Source organism: Meleagris gallopavo, chromosome 6 (assembly GCF_905368555.1).
Source record: "Meleagris gallopavo chromosome 6, MGAL_WU_HG_1.1, whole genome shotgun sequence".
NCBI classification, from domain to species: domain Eukaryota; kingdom Metazoa; phylum Chordata; class Aves; order Galliformes; family Phasianidae; genus Meleagris; species Meleagris gallopavo.
Window position 1 is genome coordinate 34,239,319 of NC_139409.1, and position 18,324 is coordinate 34,257,642.

Below are 18,324 nucleotides of genomic sequence, written 5' to 3' on the forward strand. Positions count from 1 at the left end.
AATTTCTGACTACATAAACATATACCAGAAAGCCAGAAAGCCAAAATGAATTGGGTTGAAGAAACCACAAGAATGAAGATCAAAGAAATGCTTATGAGGTATACAGAATCAAAAGCTGACCTTGATAGCAGCGGTCAGAACACATTATTGCATAGGACGTCTTAAAATATATATATGTATGCAAAAGTCCATAAATACTTCACTGTAGTGATGCATAGGGCTTCTTACACTAAAAATTCACACCCTTCTACGGGCAAAAAGGAGCACTGCAATCTCCATGTGCTGTCTTCAAACCAGCTCTCTACTTGCCTGTTGCTGAAGATTACTGTGGCTGACACTAGGGTCACAAACACACTGATTCACAACCATTTGTAAAATACACAGATGTAGTAGTGTTGTATTGTTAGCAGGGCAGAAGGTGTGGAGAAGTGCAGTATCTTGAAAAGGAAAGAGAAAGTTTAAATAGGATGAGATCTATTATAAGCATCTGTAATAAAGTGGAAAGGAGTGGGGAACACTTACAATGAAAGAAAAGCAAGCTTACTAAGTTTGAGTTTAGATAGAAGGGAGATAACCATGAACTTTGTAGGCCTCTGCCTCCATAGGTATAGGAAAATATACGAAGAATCAAAGAAGACATGCATGAATGGCATATAAAACCAATGGCTCACTCTCTATTTGGAAAGAGGAAAAGAATCCATTTCATAGTTATAAGGAGAATGAAGGACAAAGTTACCAAGAAGAACAGAATAAGGCAAAATCTATAATTCAAAACTATTCAGAACTGCTCATCTATTACTCTGCATATGCCACAGTCAGGATGTAGAATATGAAAATTTGCAAAAATAGTGAGTTCTATAAAACTTCTAAACTTCAGATAAATTAGTTTTCTTTTTTTTATTATTTTCTTTTTTTTTTTCTCTCTCTCTCTCTTTTTTTTTTTTTTTTTAACAACAGTAAAATGGGAACAAAGGCTTCCAGCATTTTTAACACTTATTCAAACCACTTCATCACACACATGTGTAGGGCTATTATTTCTCAGCGAGCCCAGCAAGCTTCTCTTTGGCTAATGGCATTAATATCAGTGTTTGGCTCAAATTACCGCCTCAAACACAACAACAGGGAAGTGACACAGCTAAAAGAAAAACTGATAGCCATATTGCCCCCCATGACCAAGGGTGGGATGGACCACAAAATACAAAGCAAGTGCAGATTTGCATGGGGAATGTGAGCCACACGTAGCACTGAGAGATGGATGAAGCAGAGCTGCTGTTTTAATTTCTACACAACAGTGCCACTCGGTGGATGGACAATGGCAGTGAAGGCAGATGGAGACGCCACGGATGGAGCATCCCAGGGATCCTACAGGATTCAGCCTGGGATGCTGCTGCAGGTCCGTACCTGGGAGCGCAGTGGGGTTCTGCGCGGGGCCGGGAAGTGCAGCATCGCCACCAGGGGCATCGCCTGCCAAGCAAAGAGACATGTTAGTGTGAGATTCCGGTTTAAATCGTGGCTTGGCGGCATCTGATGGGACATTATGGCAAAATCCCCGAGGACATTTGAACAATTGTTGCATTATACACTGCCTGTGGAAAAGCTGATTGGGGAGTATCATATTCATGCTGTCAGAAAAATTTTATCATTACCTAAGGATACACAGTTTTTTTTTTTTTAAACAACAACAACAAAAAAGCATTTTTTAATACAGCATCTCATTTCACTTTTATTTATTTATTTATTTAGAATTCTGCTATCAGCACAGACAACTTCTCTTTTTTTCCTTCAGAAAAAACAGTCATTTTTTTAGTTTGTTAGTAATTCTAAAGATGGAGATCATTTCTTTAGGGCATATTAGGTGACCATGGAAATTCCATTCATGCTACAACAAATTCCTCAGAAGTACCAACTCTTAAAAACAAACAGAAGAAGTATGGAAATGCTTTAAATAGCTGATCACAGTTTTGGCAGAACATCTTCAGATTGGTCCTTTAGTGTGTCCTTACGATAAAGTGACACTCAAACGAAAAGCCTTTTGGGTTTCGCAGAGAAAGGACCTGGAAGGAAAACTGTATCACGATGAGGGAAGAAGTGAAAGACTCTTTTTCTTCCTTTCTTTCTTTTTATCCTTTTTTTTTTTTTTTTTTTTTTTTTCTGGCAGCACATTACCATTTGGTAGGCAAAGACTGCACAGTTTCTGAATGCTCAAGAATCTGGTGAAACACTAAAGGCAACAATTCTGCTTTTTTTTCTTCCCAACTTTTTTCATTATCATTGGTTTTGTCTCTCAAGACCACAAACTCAGCTGACAATCCAATGAACTCTAGATTTTAATTTAACCTTTGTGCCTATGAATTCTTTCACTGTGTAGGATCAAAAGAATATTTTAATCCCTTTTGTATTAGCAGGCCGCCTCACAGAAGTAATCAGTAATGACACCCGGCCTTCTGTGCTGAGGACAGACTGAATAGGATTAATATATTATTAGAAGGAACTGATTTTCCAATTAGGTGTCTGGATATTTCATTCAACTGTGATTTGTAATGTTCAAGACTCATCTGGAGTTACAGGCTTGCAATTAGGATTTTTTTTGTCTGTCTATTTTTTTTACTATGTACATTCTCTAAATAATATGCATGTTTTTCTTAAAGAAACTCAGCAAGTGCAAAAACTTTGGAATGAGAAACAATTCTTATTGATATAAAACACCCATCCCTTACACAGAGCACAGCACTCACGGATGCGTGAGTGACATCCATCACTGCTGAACCTTTGTGACAAAAGTGAGTGCTATCAGTGCCAAAGCACAGTTGTAAAAGCTGGGGTAGGATTATTTTGCCATCCTTCAAGACATTTTGTCACCAATGACTTCTTCACAATTCAAAGTAGACTAGACACTGAACTTAATCTCTTCAGGTTCACAGTACTTTATGTATTAATTGAAATTATCAACACTACTTGAGCATTCAAAACCTGAAAGGACTAACATAATGAGAAAAAACAGATAACTTCCTCTACTGACTCGATCCCTGTCAGACTGACAGTGCTTTGGTCTTTTGGTTGCATTGTCCAACTCAGCAACTATGAGTAGTACACTGACTGGAAGTGCAAATGACTATCAATTTAAATGCAAAATGCTTGCCTCTGCCTACCTCAGCTAAATGACTAAGCTCCTGAAGGCTAAGATGAGCTGAAAACATGGTGATGAACACCATGGGAACATCTGAAAGTTAGATATAGTTTTGTCATTAACTTAAGAGCCTCATAGTTACAAACCACATCAACCAGCTTTGAGAAATCCAAAAGCTAGAGCAGAATTCAGTTTGATAGAAGCCAATGCAAAAGTCAGAAGGTAGTTCGGCACAAACAGAAAGAGCAGAATAAAGGCTTTTCTGTCCTAACCCCTGTCCCCTGAAGCACTTTGCTCAGAGCTGCTGAGAAATGTTCTCACCCACTGTGGACCCACTGCCCACAGCACTTTCTTGGGTGTACAGATACCATCATCTTGCAAAAACTTTAAAACTGACTTTTAAGACATGATAGAGAAGACACTATTTGCTGTGTGTCAGCACTTGTAGTTGGCTGCCATCATTCAAAATTTCTGTCCAACTACAGGCAATGTACTGATAACTGATCTGGAACAACAAGCATGATACTAATATATGAGATAAAACTCACCGTTACCTCAACTTATTAAAAAAGTATATATACATTTCGTTGCCCTTAAATTACATCTCGTGTCGCACCAACTATGGATATACTATCTATACAGAAATAAGTGCGCAGTCTGTGCATGACAATCACCAAAGTCTAACTGCAATTTTTACTCTGATTCTTATATGTAAAGTGGCAAGTCAGTTTCTTGACTACTTAGCAAAGTAGTTACTGTATACAAGCATAAACAAGGCCACCCATTATCGGCTAGCTCAGTATTAAGATACAACTGATTCTACTACAATAAGCTGCTTCAAATTTTACAATTCTTTCATATTAAGCAAGCAAAAGCAAATCACCACCTGATCAATTTTCAACTGAAGTGATATAAAGTCAGGCATCTGATAACTTTACTATGGATTTTGTTTTTTTAAAGCAAACCAAAGAGCCCATCTAGAACTATGGAAACAATTTCTTTCTAGACCTAACTTTCCTTCTATTGACACAAGCAGGGTTTGCATCAAGGATTCAAACAGGAGCATACACAACATTTGTAAATACAAATCAAATGAGGTCACTGCATAGCAGAGAAATTACCACTTTGGTTTCGTATTTGCACAGTGATGGGGACTTTCAAAACCTGTGCTAGAGCAATTTGGAAATGGTTTTATGATTCTGAGAAAAGCTACAAATCTGGATTTTGCCAAGCTGCTGTAGTAGCCTTTACAAAACTTCTTGCACCTCTCTGCCTTGTGAGAAAAGCTGTATCTCCAAATGCTGTTCTCTCAGTATCTCCTGGGAATGTGATGCATCATGGAAGGACTGACTTTGGAAAAAAAGGGTGACAGGGGATAGAGAAAGAACATCAGTCTGAGCCATGGAAGTGTTATTTTCTTCCTAGTACACTTCCAAATCTGGTGAAAAATATGGCACAATGGATCAGGGCAGTCAGCAACTCAGGCAGCCCTCAAACTTATAACCATTACTTATTATGATCTACAACTAGAAACTATACACACATAAGTAGAGTGCTACACATTCGTTTCAAAGACCATGCTGCCATAGGCTGTTTGAAGATGAAAAGCAGAAATATGCCTTGAGCCTAGCAGATCATAAGAAACATCTACTGAAGCTGAGCTCGCTGACTTTGCTGTTCAAATAAACTGTCCTTGAGAAATATAAAAAAAGGTTCCAAAAAGTAGTATTTACCAAACTGTAAAAGTGCAGGGGGCACCACAAATTATTAAAAGGCAAATAGATGTTATTGGTCAAGTAGCTTCTGAAATAAGCTCTCCAACTCCTAAAGGGAATAAGATTTTGTTTGTTAAGAATTACTCTGTAATTGATCTAACATCCTGCACTCATAGTTAGCTAATATTGTTATGCATGGGATTTGTGCCAATAACCTGAAAAAAAATGATATGAAATTAGTCTTGCAGTTAAATTATGGTGCATTTAAAAGACTGGAAAATTAATGTATATGAAGATGTTTACAATAACACTAAAGTTTGCTGGTATGTCTCAAGTCATTTGTTAATATTTTTAAAGGTTCAAAACTTCCTAGTATTTTCACCTTCTTGTCATAATATTTAATTCTATGTTACATTGCAAACATCCTTTTAACAAAATTCTGTCTCTTCTAATCCCTCCAGATACAAACTTATTGCATCAATAAAAGGGCTTCTCCGGCTGTAGCACTGCCACATTTTTTGCTGTTACCTTTGCCCAGCTGAACTGGCATGCTCTCCGACTTCATCATTCTTTGCTGCTGTGCCTGGTGCTGGTGGTACTGGGGGCCTTCCGCTGTCCCACGGGTAGGCCCTGTTGTTGGAGAGAAGCTGCCTGTCCCGGCAGTGGGGCCTGCAGTGCTGCCTGAAGCCATGGCTGGAGCTATCAGCTTTCGGCCAAAGTTCAGTAAGCTGTTGGAGACTTTGTTGATGTTCAGTGGGGCAGCCTTAGCACTGGCACTGAAAGGAGAACAAGACAAACGGTTAGATCGTGGTTGGACTTGATGATCTTCACGGTCTTTTCCAACCAAGCAATTTTACGATTCTATGATTATGTGTAGGAACTACACATAACACTATTTTCCAAAACGGAGCCAAGGTAATCCAAGTGTTGAGCATCACAAACAGTGTGTTTTACCATGAAACATACACAGGAGTCACAGGGACAACACAGTGAGGGTTTTTTCCAACCAATAGCAGACAAATTCTTTTGGTCATTTCTTCCTGAAAAACGCAGGCAAGTTGTTCCACTTTCCTTAATTTGGCTTCTTACATGAAAAAAGATATGAAAAAGTGTCAACAAGCAATCCATGCTCTGAGGTATCAGAAACATTAGAAAATTTATTATTAATACTTTTTGCACTTGTTATTCCAAGATTACTATAATAGTTATTTCTGTTGGATTAAATTTCCTTAAATGTTTAAAATAACTAAAACTTAATCAATTATTTAAACAAACAGAACTACCACCAGACTGCACTTTAGGTTGGCAAAGCTAGCTGACTTTTGCTCCCATGTCACTCTCTGTCCATGCCAGCCATTTCTAGACAAGTGCTTTGTAAAGGGAATCCTAATTGCAAAAGTGGTTTTGGCTGAAGAATGGCTTCAGGATATAACATGTACTGGGTCACAATCCTTATCACTGTTACCTTTTATTTGTAACTACAGTTACATGCAACATTAAGAATGAGGAAATTACTAAACCATTTAATCTGTCTAAAATAAAGAGGCAAAGCAGCTTCTAATTCCCAGTAGATGTGTTCACATAATCCAGAGATCAGTGATGCCACTGCTATTCGTTCATGCAGTATTTTTCTGTTTTATGTAATTAATGCTTGAAATGCCCTGTACAGAAACATATCACAGTCATAGAGACCTTTCCACTTCTGAAGTTTTATTTTACTGAGCAGTGATATAAATACCTGCGTTTAAAATAGTTAAAGAAGTACATTCAATTAAGGACTTTGCAATCATTGTACTGGGAAAAAAGCAGGTTAGAATGTTTTGGGGAAGTTTAATTAAAAACAAATTACAGATAAATTAATATAGGTGATTTGCAACTTGTACACACACCTGAAAAAGTAATTTTGCTTTTTCTTATCATATCAGTTCCCTATTTGTCTTCATATATATGTATTTTTCCAATACACAATATGATCACACACACATACTGAACAAAACTAGAAAATAGGAACAGCTGCATTGTTTAGACTAAGAATAGATAAAAATTAAAATGAGAGAAAAGAGGAGAAATTATGTGAGCTCACAGAATCACGAGATGGGGCCATCTTCTCATAAACTAGTGATGAAGAAAAAATGTGTTACAGTTTTCCGGAGCAGCAATGAAACTGAAACAAAAAGGGGATCAAATTTATCTCCTGTAACTCTTCAACCCTTCCAGATGCTCCTTCCCAATTTATGGAAGCCAGAACGATTTCTGGCTACTGATTGCAGGATGTTTGCTTATCTCCCCATTTTACTGCTGTTTATATTACAAAAAGACTTTCTGTAGTCACTTCAGAGTGACTGATACATTAAATTAAAAAAGAGTATTTGCAGAGTTATAAAATGGCCCTGCAGGAGTCCCAAATGGTTCCAAAAGCAAATTGAATATTTCTAATGATTTTTTAAAAATGACATGCTATACTGTTTATTACTACCACTTTTTTTCTCTGATACTACCTAGCAGAATTGGTTATTAATCAGAATATAGAAGATTCAGGTTGAAAAAGACCTCTAAGATCAAGTACAACCATCAACTCATCACCACCATGCCCACCAAACCATGCCCCTCAGTGCCACATCTATGTGTTTCTTGAACACCTCCAGGGACATTCCACCACTTGCATGTAACTACTACACAGGGACACTTAAAGAAGTAACAAGGGATTTTCTAATTCCTTGACATACATGTGGCATCAGAAGAGTCAGCACAGGGATTTTTGCTTAATGATTTCTTCATTCCAGAAAGAAAACAGACTGTAGCTGAGAAGGTGGAAGAAGAAAGATCAAATGCTGCTTTGGCAGATACCAAGCAGATACGAATAGTTTGCAATTAATTTAATTACATCACTGATTTTAGGGGCCATGCCAGTAATAATTTGGTTGAGATTCTGAACCCTAGCATCCTTATATCTAGCAGTTTTCCCTCTTGATCTGTTCAAACTGTCCGCCAAAGGAGCTATATATTACTAACTCACCTGAACTATCACCTTAGAAAGAAGATAATGACTTGTACAGTGAGTCCTAGATTTCTTTTGCCTGTAAGTCTGGAGCGCAGACAATCAGTAAAAAAAGAAAAAATGCTGACAGCAAAAAACCTGGTATTTAATAGAAGAAAATCTTTTTCTCTGAGAAGCTACTAAAGCAACAAAGCCACTGGATGCTTTGAGTTACTGCTTCATTGGAATCCTGATGGTCCATGGATGCATGAGACAAAGCTTTTGTAAAGAAGCAAATAGACTATAATAAAATGCTGAGATTATGAAGACTTGTGTATTTGTGTCCATCAGCTTGTTGCTTTAAAAAAAGAAAAAAAAAATTTCCTTAATGAAAAATATGTTTTCCTTCTAAGCTGTTTAACTTGCTGCTTTGACATACATATAGATAAGAAGTGAGTTTAATAGGATTTCTCAAATAGTTTCAAAGAGATTTCTTGAGATAATGCACTAAACAATAACAATAAACACCAAACATCTTATCTAAGCCATTATGGTCAAAATATAAATTAAAAAAAAAATGCTTTCAACAACAATATGCAGTAACGTTTTATGATTATTTGAAAATTAGAAAGTAGAGCCACTGTAGTTCCTAATATCTGCATGTGACTGAGCTCTGAGAAAGCTGTTAAGTGAGCAGCTCAGAACACATACACATATGTGAAAAATGAATAGTGGTGCTATACGTAGTACTTGTTAAGGTGTGGTCTTAACAAAAGTATCCGTAAGTAAAATTCAGTGTGTGATTTCTCTGAATTGCAGCTTCAGAAAATGAACAATAGCAAGGTGTTAGATCTCTGGAAAAGGTATATAAATCTACGGTGAAGTTCAGGAAAAGAAGAACAATGTATTCTTACTGTTTAAATGTCTGATATGTTAACACAAAGGATGATTACAGCCATTAAACATGGATCAATGTCTACATTTTAGCCATCAAAATGTACGAGACGTGCACAACAATTACAAGAAAAATGCTGATTGATTATGTTGTAGAGTTATCAGCAGATGCATTTAAAAGTAAGGCCTCAGTTTAAAAATATGAATATCAAGGAGAGTGAATTCCATTTACGAAGCAAACAATTTTGTTCCCTCACAATAAGCATCATTGACCTTGACTATGAATGGTGTATTTTTAAACTAGCAGTGGGAAGATGATTCAATCTCTGCAGTTTTTTGCTAAGACAAAAATGTTTTGTTTTAAGCAAGTCTTATGCAAAGGCATTTCTATCTTCAGAGAGTAGCCATTATGAGTGATGAGAGAAAAAATTTATGAATATGACAAATTAAAAGGTTTTATATATGATAAAATAAGCAATACATGCTAGAGAGTTGTAAAGATATTTTAAATATATTACTGAATCTGTGGAATTAAAGATGAAAAAGGCCTGGCAGCTTATCTAACCCATTTCTCTGCTCACTGATGAAACATCTCCTAATGTCACATCTTCCCATTTTTTCTTTAGTCCAATCTTGACCAGTTTTATCATGTCTGACCTACTTTAAGTAGTCCTGTGTTGAGATAGATTTCTCTGAATTACTCCTCTATTCTAAGCAATTTCTTCTGTGCACAATCAACAGATTGAATGGTCATTTCTTTCCTTAGAATTTAAGTTTCCAACAGGTGTCATTCCAGGTTGGGCTTTGTGATTTTATTCCCCCAAAAATCTTTGAAATGTTTTCTTTGGATATTTTCAAATTATTAATTTTTTTTTTTCTTTTTGTAAAGTCTTGAAACCATTAAAAATTAAATAAATGTGATAGAGTGCAATACTTTTTGTCAACCAAGGAAAAGGTGTCAGCCACCAGCACTGACTCCTTGGCCATCATGCTGGAGCATGGGCCTCTCTAGACTATTCATCAACAGACAGAATTGTATTGATGGAAGCCATTCCTGAAAAAAAGTGAGTAAGGGATGCTGCAAAAGGGTTCAGTAAAAATTAATTCAAACTGGATTTACATTTAGTTAACTCACATAGCTTCTGTTACATTGATACTACAGATTGCAATTAGATGTGCTGTTGGAAGTAGCTCAGCTACAGAATTCACGTTGGCTGAATGTTTTACCCCCTGCTTTTAGTAAATGTGCCACTGTGTAACTTAGCCTTAAAACAAAAAGCCAGTGAGCTGACCAATTACCATGTAACCTTAATTTTTCATAAAAGAAAGGGAAAGATTCAAAATAAATGTCACGAACTAAACACATGATTTTAGAACTACTTATGTAACTCTCGCTTGGGATAAGAGTGACTTACGAAACATTTTATTTATGTAAGATATTAGTTCAGTGAAAACATCTTCAGAAATAGCTTACCGGGTTTTATTCATCAAGTCTGCTCCACGCGCTTTGTAATAATCTAAATTTTGTTGGAACTGGTGAGTCACTGGTCTTGGATTTTTCTAAAAAAAACCAAACATATATATATCTATATATATATATATAGCATTATGTATCCTTTAAAGAAAGCATACTGTAATGGATCTTTTTTTCTGAAAGATTTAAAGCGGAGACAGGAAATTTGTTTATTAATGATCACAAATTTAAAGCATAATTTATTTTCTCAAGATCTTGTTTTCTAAGGGCAGTAATGGTATTACATAAAATGCAACCTTAAAATCCTTAGAATAATACCGAATGTTAGCGGCAAGTCCTCTCCTCACTAACAGAAATCAGTTTCACATGAGGAAGGCACTGCTGGCTGCTGTGATAGCACTTCTAAGAAAAGTAGTACTGTATGGCAAAGTTCAGACACAGACATAATTTATTCCTTTATCTCAGGTGCAGAATCCTATAATCTCTAGGCTAAAATGATGTGATTTTAAAGAAAACGATAACAGTAAGGACAAAGCAGCGCTTACATATTGCAATAACTGCACAGAAGTGTGAATCTGGGTTAAGCAAAGAAGCAAGGCTGGCTGAGCACTGCCACTAGATGGCACGCGGAGACTTTCTCTCTCTAAATTTCTCCCTGCCCAAAACTGAGTCCACAAAGAAAGCACAGTTCTCCTGTAACAACATTTTTGTAATTGATACTGAAAGCAGAAGCTATTCACAAGTGTCCGTCACAATAAAACTGGATCCTACTGCCTCCAGTAGTTGTGAAAACACCTCTGGAAATGGTATTTCGACGACTACTTGAAGAGACATGAATGCAGTACATGCATATAGAGTTCTGTATGAACTAGTGCAACCTGAAGGATGTTATTTGGAAGTTATTATTTTAATGGAACTATTTTAAAGTAAAAATCAAATCATATGGTTCAAACCAAAACCTGCAGAGTCCCTGCATATGCAAGCATGAATTAGATGAGAAATTCACTGCAATGATCAAATATACTGCCTAAAACACATGTAAATACTTTCTGATTATTTGCTTCAAAGATTTGATCATTCATAGGCTGTTGCCTTATATTCTGATCTGCCTTCTTAAGTCTTGTTAATAGTACATATAGTTTTAATGAACTATGCAATGACCTTTCTGAAATAGTTGTTCACAGTTGAAAGCATATTACATTCCTCATGGAGTTAGTCACACGCTGTGTCCTAACTCTCCTCATTTCATTTTATGCTGTAGTATCCATGCTTCCTCCTTTCCCCGTGTAACTCCAGATAACCCTCTTTCCTCGAAAGCCTTTTTCTTTTTGGAAGAGGTATAGTTGCATTTTAAAGACCGAACTACTGCATCTGCATAACAGGAGACAGGAGTATGTAAGGAGGCAGTAGGTAACAAAGGTCAGGATAATTTCTGGGGTTAAACTTAAAGCTGGGAATTTCCAGATTGCTTCATGTAGCCAGACTTAATCTTGTATGACAGGTCTCGTTCCCTTTATTTGGAAACACATTAAACATTTTAAAAATATATCCTGTTTGTAATGTTCATTAAAAATGAAACAAAAAGTAAAAGCTATTAGACAAGCATTAAAAACATTCTCATCTATTCTACCACCCGCATTGTAATGGGCGCTGTACATTTTTCTTCCCTTGTTATAAAAACAATATTTGCATAACTCTACCCATTCATATGGCTTGTAAGTCAGTCCTCATCAACTGACAGCAATAACAATGAATCAGCTTTAGTTACTATTGCTCTACTTTGGTAATTCAATGCATTTCTATGATAATCAAATCCAAACTGACGTGAGGAGGATAACTGATGGTTCTGTGACTACTCTGCAAGCAATCAGTGTAACTTTTCTCCTGTGAATTAAGTAACTTTTTCCTTCATCTAACTTGATGCCCATTTCCACAAGGTGCACGAACACAAGATCAATAGAATAGCTAGCACTTCTAATTCCAAGGGAAGCCCTTTGAAAAAAAAAAACAAACAAAAACTTACTTTACCAGTAAGTATCTGCTTACTTTACTTATTTTACCAGTTGCTACTTTTTTTGCAATGTGACCAGTAACTCAGTATTTATTCTAAACTTGGCAAAACCAGTGGAATTTGCTATCTACCACCCCACAAACAAACAAACAGAACTGTTTAAAAAAGAGGAAAAGATCGTATGGACAGTTTCTTGAAACACATTTATGCAGAAATGATGAGTAATTCAAGACACGAAAGGCTGATCTACTATCAAAGCATTTAAAGACATTAATAGGAATAATGAGCTAACTCGAATATATGAATGAGGCTCAAGCACTACTTTCACAAGGGACTATTTAAATTCCTATGAGGTTTAAAGATTTCAAAGGAAGAAGCAGTTTAAATTACTACTACATGCAGTGAAAAAAAAAAAAAATGATACTGGAAAAACATTAGAAATGCAAGGCAGTAAATACCAAGTTGCTGCTGAAAACCATTTTGTAACACAGTGAAGTTATCCATATAGGAAAGTACAGTATTAAAAACAAACCAACACAAATATCTGATATACATGTTAGCAGATCAGTATCTGCTCAATACTACCACAGAAATGTTAAAAGTTCTGAAAATAGCACCTTAGAGAGCAAAAAAATATGGCTTTATGAGGTTTATGATATTTGTATTATATTATTGCATTACTATATATTATTAATATTATTTATTATTATTAATATATAATATATAATTATTTAATATATTATTATTGTTATTAACCTTTAAATCATATATTTTACTCAAGTCATTAGGTTAAATAAAAGAAACAAAAACCTGCAGTTACATCTCTTCCTTATGAATTTTCAATTAATTCCCATCTAAATATGCAGTTTCAGCTACCCTCTACATTACATGCCATATATTAGAAAAGAAGATTAAACAAATTTATTTACTGCAAAACATAGCTTTGTTGTCTAAAATATTCACAGAAACCGCATCCTTTTCCTTACATACTGCAATTTAGAATGATACTATTTATATTTTTAATTACTTAGGCAAGTAAACTTTTTCCTTTTTATTCCCTGATTTATGTAATTATTTTGACAAATTCCTCAGATGAAATCTTTTTTCTTAAGAGGAAAATCTTGTTTAAATGACAGTGAAATCAACTCTTCAAATTACTAAATTGTTGAAATCTCCTAATAAATTGCGTGAGGGCATTAAACAGATTAACACATTCAGTTTCTTTTTCCTTTCTAAGGGAAACAGGGCAGAAATACTAGAGAAAAGCTGCCTGTGCCAATACTACAAATCCCTCTTCCCACACCCATCTCTGGTAGCAGTTTGCTGGCTCTATAATTCTTCTGTTCTTACATTTCTACCTAAAGTAAGCTTAAAGTGGTGAAAACAGCCACATTCACACTTTTAGAGGAATCACACACTAAATGCAGATACAGAAGTGCATGTAGGCACAAGTGCAGTTTTGGACTTTGAAGTTTTTAAAACAACATACATGTACAGTTTTTTGTATGTCTCTTAAGCATGTACTAGCCACAGCTCCAACAGAAAAGATGTCTAAGTATGTTTCAGGTATTTTAGGTACACCGGACTCCTTCCTAGTATTAGAATACAGAGCCTTATTTACAGGTTGTAAATGTACTTCTCCAAACAGACATAAAGCTAGTGGGAAGTTGCTGGGGACCTTCTGTATTGCTTTATGGGAGAAGGGCTGGAGTTCAGCCATACCTGTACCCATACCCACTCTTCTCCCAGGTGAGGGAGCTGAGGATGGGGTCAGAATCCCACAGAATGCAGTAGGAATTCCTTAAACTTGCAGAAACTGCTGAAAAACTCTCAAAACTCCCATCTGTGAGGGGCTATGGTTTGTACACTTAAAATCTCCAGTATTTCCCCTTCCGTCATGGGCCTCCAGGGACTGAATAGGCCTGTCCACAGAGCTGTGTGACACCATTCATGGGCACACTGCTCTTGCAGTGCATCGGGGAAACCACGCTATGCTGTAATGTAACGTTTAACCATTTGACGACACGTTATTTGCAGAAGTTTCCATGCAGGTGCCAGTGGAGGATTGTATTCAGCATTCTTCTTTTCTTTGTCTAGGTGTTTCCTTTTCACCCTTTCTTGTATATTAACAGAAAAAAAAAAAAATCTAATCTAATTCTGCACAAAATCGGAAGGCCCAGAATAAGAGAGACAACAATGAAAAAAGATTTTCAATATGTCTGATGAAAAACGAGACTTATTTCAGTGAATGTGCTATTGCCTCAATGCCGAGGGAAAAGCACTTGTCATTAGAGAAATGAATTGCTCAGCTGTTTATAAGCAAAAAGCTCTGGGGGAATTTCCCGGAGCCCAAAACACAGAGCATTGCAGGGTTACACAAACATATGTTGCAGGTGTTTTAGGGTAGACAGGTGGGAAAACCTCAACTACTGAAAAATGCTCCACTTAATAGATTGTATCTGAAACCAGATAACCTAAATGTAACAGAGGAAAAAACAAACAGAAGAGCAACAGTGAATTACACATCCGCACAGCAATAGTCTCGCTGAAATAATTATCTCACCAGAACCAAACGGGACCTTTTTTTTTTTTTTTTTTTTTTTTTTTTTTTTTTTTTAAGCAGTTTCTCTCAGTATATTAAACAAATGCTTACACATCTTTTTTTTTTTTTTTTTTCCTAAATGAATAATATTTTATGCCTAGAACAAAGAACGAACTGAACTAAACATATACAAAGAGAAGGATAAAGATCAAATGTTGCTTTTTTAATTTAAATATATATTTTTAAGGAGACACTCTGTTCCTTTTTCTCTTCTTTACTTATAGGAGAATATTATTTTTTTTTAATCCTCATACAGGCTTAAAATTATTTTTTCCCCTTTCATTTGTTTCTAATTGAATTTGCAGGAACACCTGACCCTATATTCAGTAACGATCAAGGGGTCTGCAAAGCTATACCTTTTCCACTTACATCACCTGTATTTGTTTCTTAAATAAAAGAGTCAAAAACAAGGGAAAAATTGGTTGGGGAACAGAGGTGGAATACAGCAACTTAGACGTGGATAAGCATCTTTGCATTTTGTTCAGTTCCGCAGCAGTTTCTCACTGATAATTCACTGATAATTAATACGAACTGCATACTAATGATTAACTAATAGCCTCGTTGCAGTGAGAATTTAACTTTTCCTCTTTTTATTTGTTTGTCAGTTATCCAAGAATCTGACTCCACTCAAAGACTTGACTTATAGGGTATAAGCAATAGCTTCACATTACATAAACAGGACAAAATATTTTGTATTCTAACCGTAAAGCCATCCCAAACTCTACAGCACCCAAAGCATATGCCACTCCCGAAACAAAACTCTCATCTTTCTCCTCTTAGCTATTCATTCTCTGGAATGAGCAATTTGTTGAAGCACAAAAGGTACTCCATCACCCACCTACAAACCACAGAGTTAAGTACTTACTAAAAAGAACCAAACAACCGTACAGCATTAGAGGACATAATGTGCCAATTTTAAAGTGGTTCAATGCCAATAGTTAAATATTATCCAAAACATAGGCTGACAGTCTGCATCTATCAGCCCAAGATAAGATAGTAGAACAGCATAGAAAATATCACACACAGAAATAATAAAGAACTTTCTTTAATCACAGGAGTCAGGAGATCTGTACACTAATACCGGCTTTGGCGCAGAAACACCATAATTCTCAAACTGGGAATAATACTTCCTGTTTACATTTTTCAGAAAGATGCTGTGGGTCTCAGTCACAGAACTTGTTATTTACAATGCAATAACAGCATGAATAATTATCATATTTAATTGCTTATGAAGAAAAATTAGGGAGAAATTTCTGAAATAAGAAAAAATCCCAGAACTGAGAAGGAAATAAATTCTGCTAATTGGGTCAAGGTAGGAAGAAACCCCCGAACTCTGATCAATCTGAAATAAATTATCTCCAGTTTTGTTCCGTGACAGCCCTTCATCCCCCTGGCAACTAGAAAATTCAAATACCAGGATGATATTTTAAATACTGTGCATTATGGTCTGTTTTTAACATCATGCACACATGCTTTCTCTCACATGGGCATTCTATGACAAGAGATAAAGAAATGAAGAAATGACAAGTGAGATTTAAAAATACTTCAGTGACTTGACTGAAAGAAATTTCTAGTTGCCTGTTTAGGATCCTTGTCCTAACTCACTCAAAAGCCTTTTTTTTTTTCCATTTATCATTTTACACCGTACTGCATTTTAATGGGAAAAAAAAAATCAATCCATATCAGCTTTTATTGATATTCCAGACAAAAAGACTCCAACTTGCCAATGCTCAAGTTCATAACCTGCATAAAATCCCTGTCTTGCATAAACAGAATCACTTAAGTACCTTTTAAATCTGCGTCTTAATTTAGTCATCTACTTTTCAACTGAACCCTTGGTTTTAAGAAATAAATTATCTAAATAGTGAGATATAAATCTGACAGTGCTCAGCCCTACCCCATGACAGATTTACACACTGGCATCTTGCAGCCCCGTGTGGTTAGAACAAGAGTTTTACAACACTGTGGAGGAAAGATCCAGGCTTTTCAAGAGAACACACAGCAAGCCTTGCTTTAAACCCTGGAATGTTCCAAATTATGATATTTAAAATATGACATCTTTATGTACAGAAAAGCTACCATATTATGGTTTTATTGCCACTCGTTTTGGACAACCTGCGTAACTCACTCATGGTTTTGTGAGGAATGCAGTTATCCTAGGCTTATACTGATAAAACCCTTGTTAACCACACTTTCAGTATTATGTCTTCTCCAGACACATGCCTGTACACAAATTTCACACACCTGAAAAAAAAAAATAATGTTTTTTTGGTTATGTCTGCCACACAGAAAAGAAACTGAATAATTTATTTTCTATGTATAATATGCCAAGTAAAAGACTTGAAACTGGTCCCTAGGGAGTGAGAAAGGCTTTTTCAAAGAGCCTCACACAACACTATAGAAGGTATACAACATTGGTGTCCTTTCCTCTAAAACAGAAGGGACTTGCTGTGGGATAAGCAATTCATTTCATTTTGTGATTCCAGGAATGAGGGGGCATGGGAGAGCCATTTTTATAACTCTGCTTTCTAAGAAAGACCAAGAAACCTACCTTAATTCTCCAAATCTAATTTTCATAAAAACTGCTGGCAAAAGCGAAACTACAACATTTGCACTTCTATCTTGAAAATATTTTGTTCTTTTAGAAGCGTTTTACAATACAAACAGATTCAATCAAACAACTTTTGCACAAGACAATTAATAACATAAGCTGTGTCAATACACCATCAATATATCCATATTTATATCAGAGGAGATTGAACTTAAATTGCATCCTACTAAACTGGATATGACTCAGTAGCTAATCTTCCATAGATTATTGGAAGATTATGAATCTATTTTTATATAACTCACAGTTTGTGTTTTGCAATTTTAGTCAAACAAATAAATTATGATACAGAGAACTTTTGATTAGGTAGAGTCAGAGTGCTTTAAGTGTTTTAAGTGCTTCCTTTTGACAAACTACCTGGCAAACTAGAAGTGATTAATTGAATTGTCAGTTTGCACACAAGAACCATAATCACCTCACTCTAACACTGTTAAATACATTTTAATGTGGTAATTTTATAGATAATATCATTACTCTTTAGGAGAGGGTCAGTAGCTTCATGCGACTTTTTAAACAGAAGCAAACCAATCATCTGAAAGAAGCAGCCCCAAGAAATTCACGTGCAGTAAGTTTTATTGGTAATTAAGAGTAATTAAGAGCTTAAAGCGCTTCTATTCCTTACTTTAACATCAAATACAATCAGAATTGCTTTTACTTTGCTACTAAGGGTATTGCCTTGCTCAAAGAGAAGGAACTATTTGAAGTTTCAGCTTCCAAATAGAACTTTCTCTTCCAATGTGTCTTTTGAAAAGATTTGTGTACTACATGACTGAGTTTATGAATTCCCAGTGAATATTAACAGGAACGCTTATCAACATAGAAGAAAATTCCTTTCCTATTTCCAAATTTTTCCTCCTTCAGCCGTCTGGATGAACATGATGTTGCTACACCTCGTGCTTTCTGTTGCTAATTAACA

General features: G+C 35.8%; 1 protein-coding gene across 14 annotated transcripts in view; it reads right to left on the bottom strand.

The window, feature by feature from the left end:
* The window catches only part of TBC1D5 (TBC1 domain family member 5), a 297,677-nt gene that overhangs the window by 44,232 nt on the left and 235,121 nt on the right, over positions 1 to 18,324 (bottom strand). For 13 of the 14 annotated variants that reach the window (XM_085226304.1, XM_085226310.1, XM_085226305.1 and 10 more), the window contains 3 exons: positions 10,188 to 10,273; positions 5,371 to 5,618; positions 1,402 to 1,464 (listed from right to left, as the gene is read on the bottom strand). In XM_085226304.1, coding sequence (XP_085082430.1) covers positions 1,402 to 1,464; positions 5,371 to 5,618; positions 10,188 to 10,273 — 397 coding nt within the window. The remainder of the gene's footprint in view (positions 1 to 1,401; positions 1,465 to 5,370; positions 5,619 to 10,187; positions 10,274 to 18,324) is intronic. The other variant, XM_085226314.1, reaches the window with a different exon arrangement.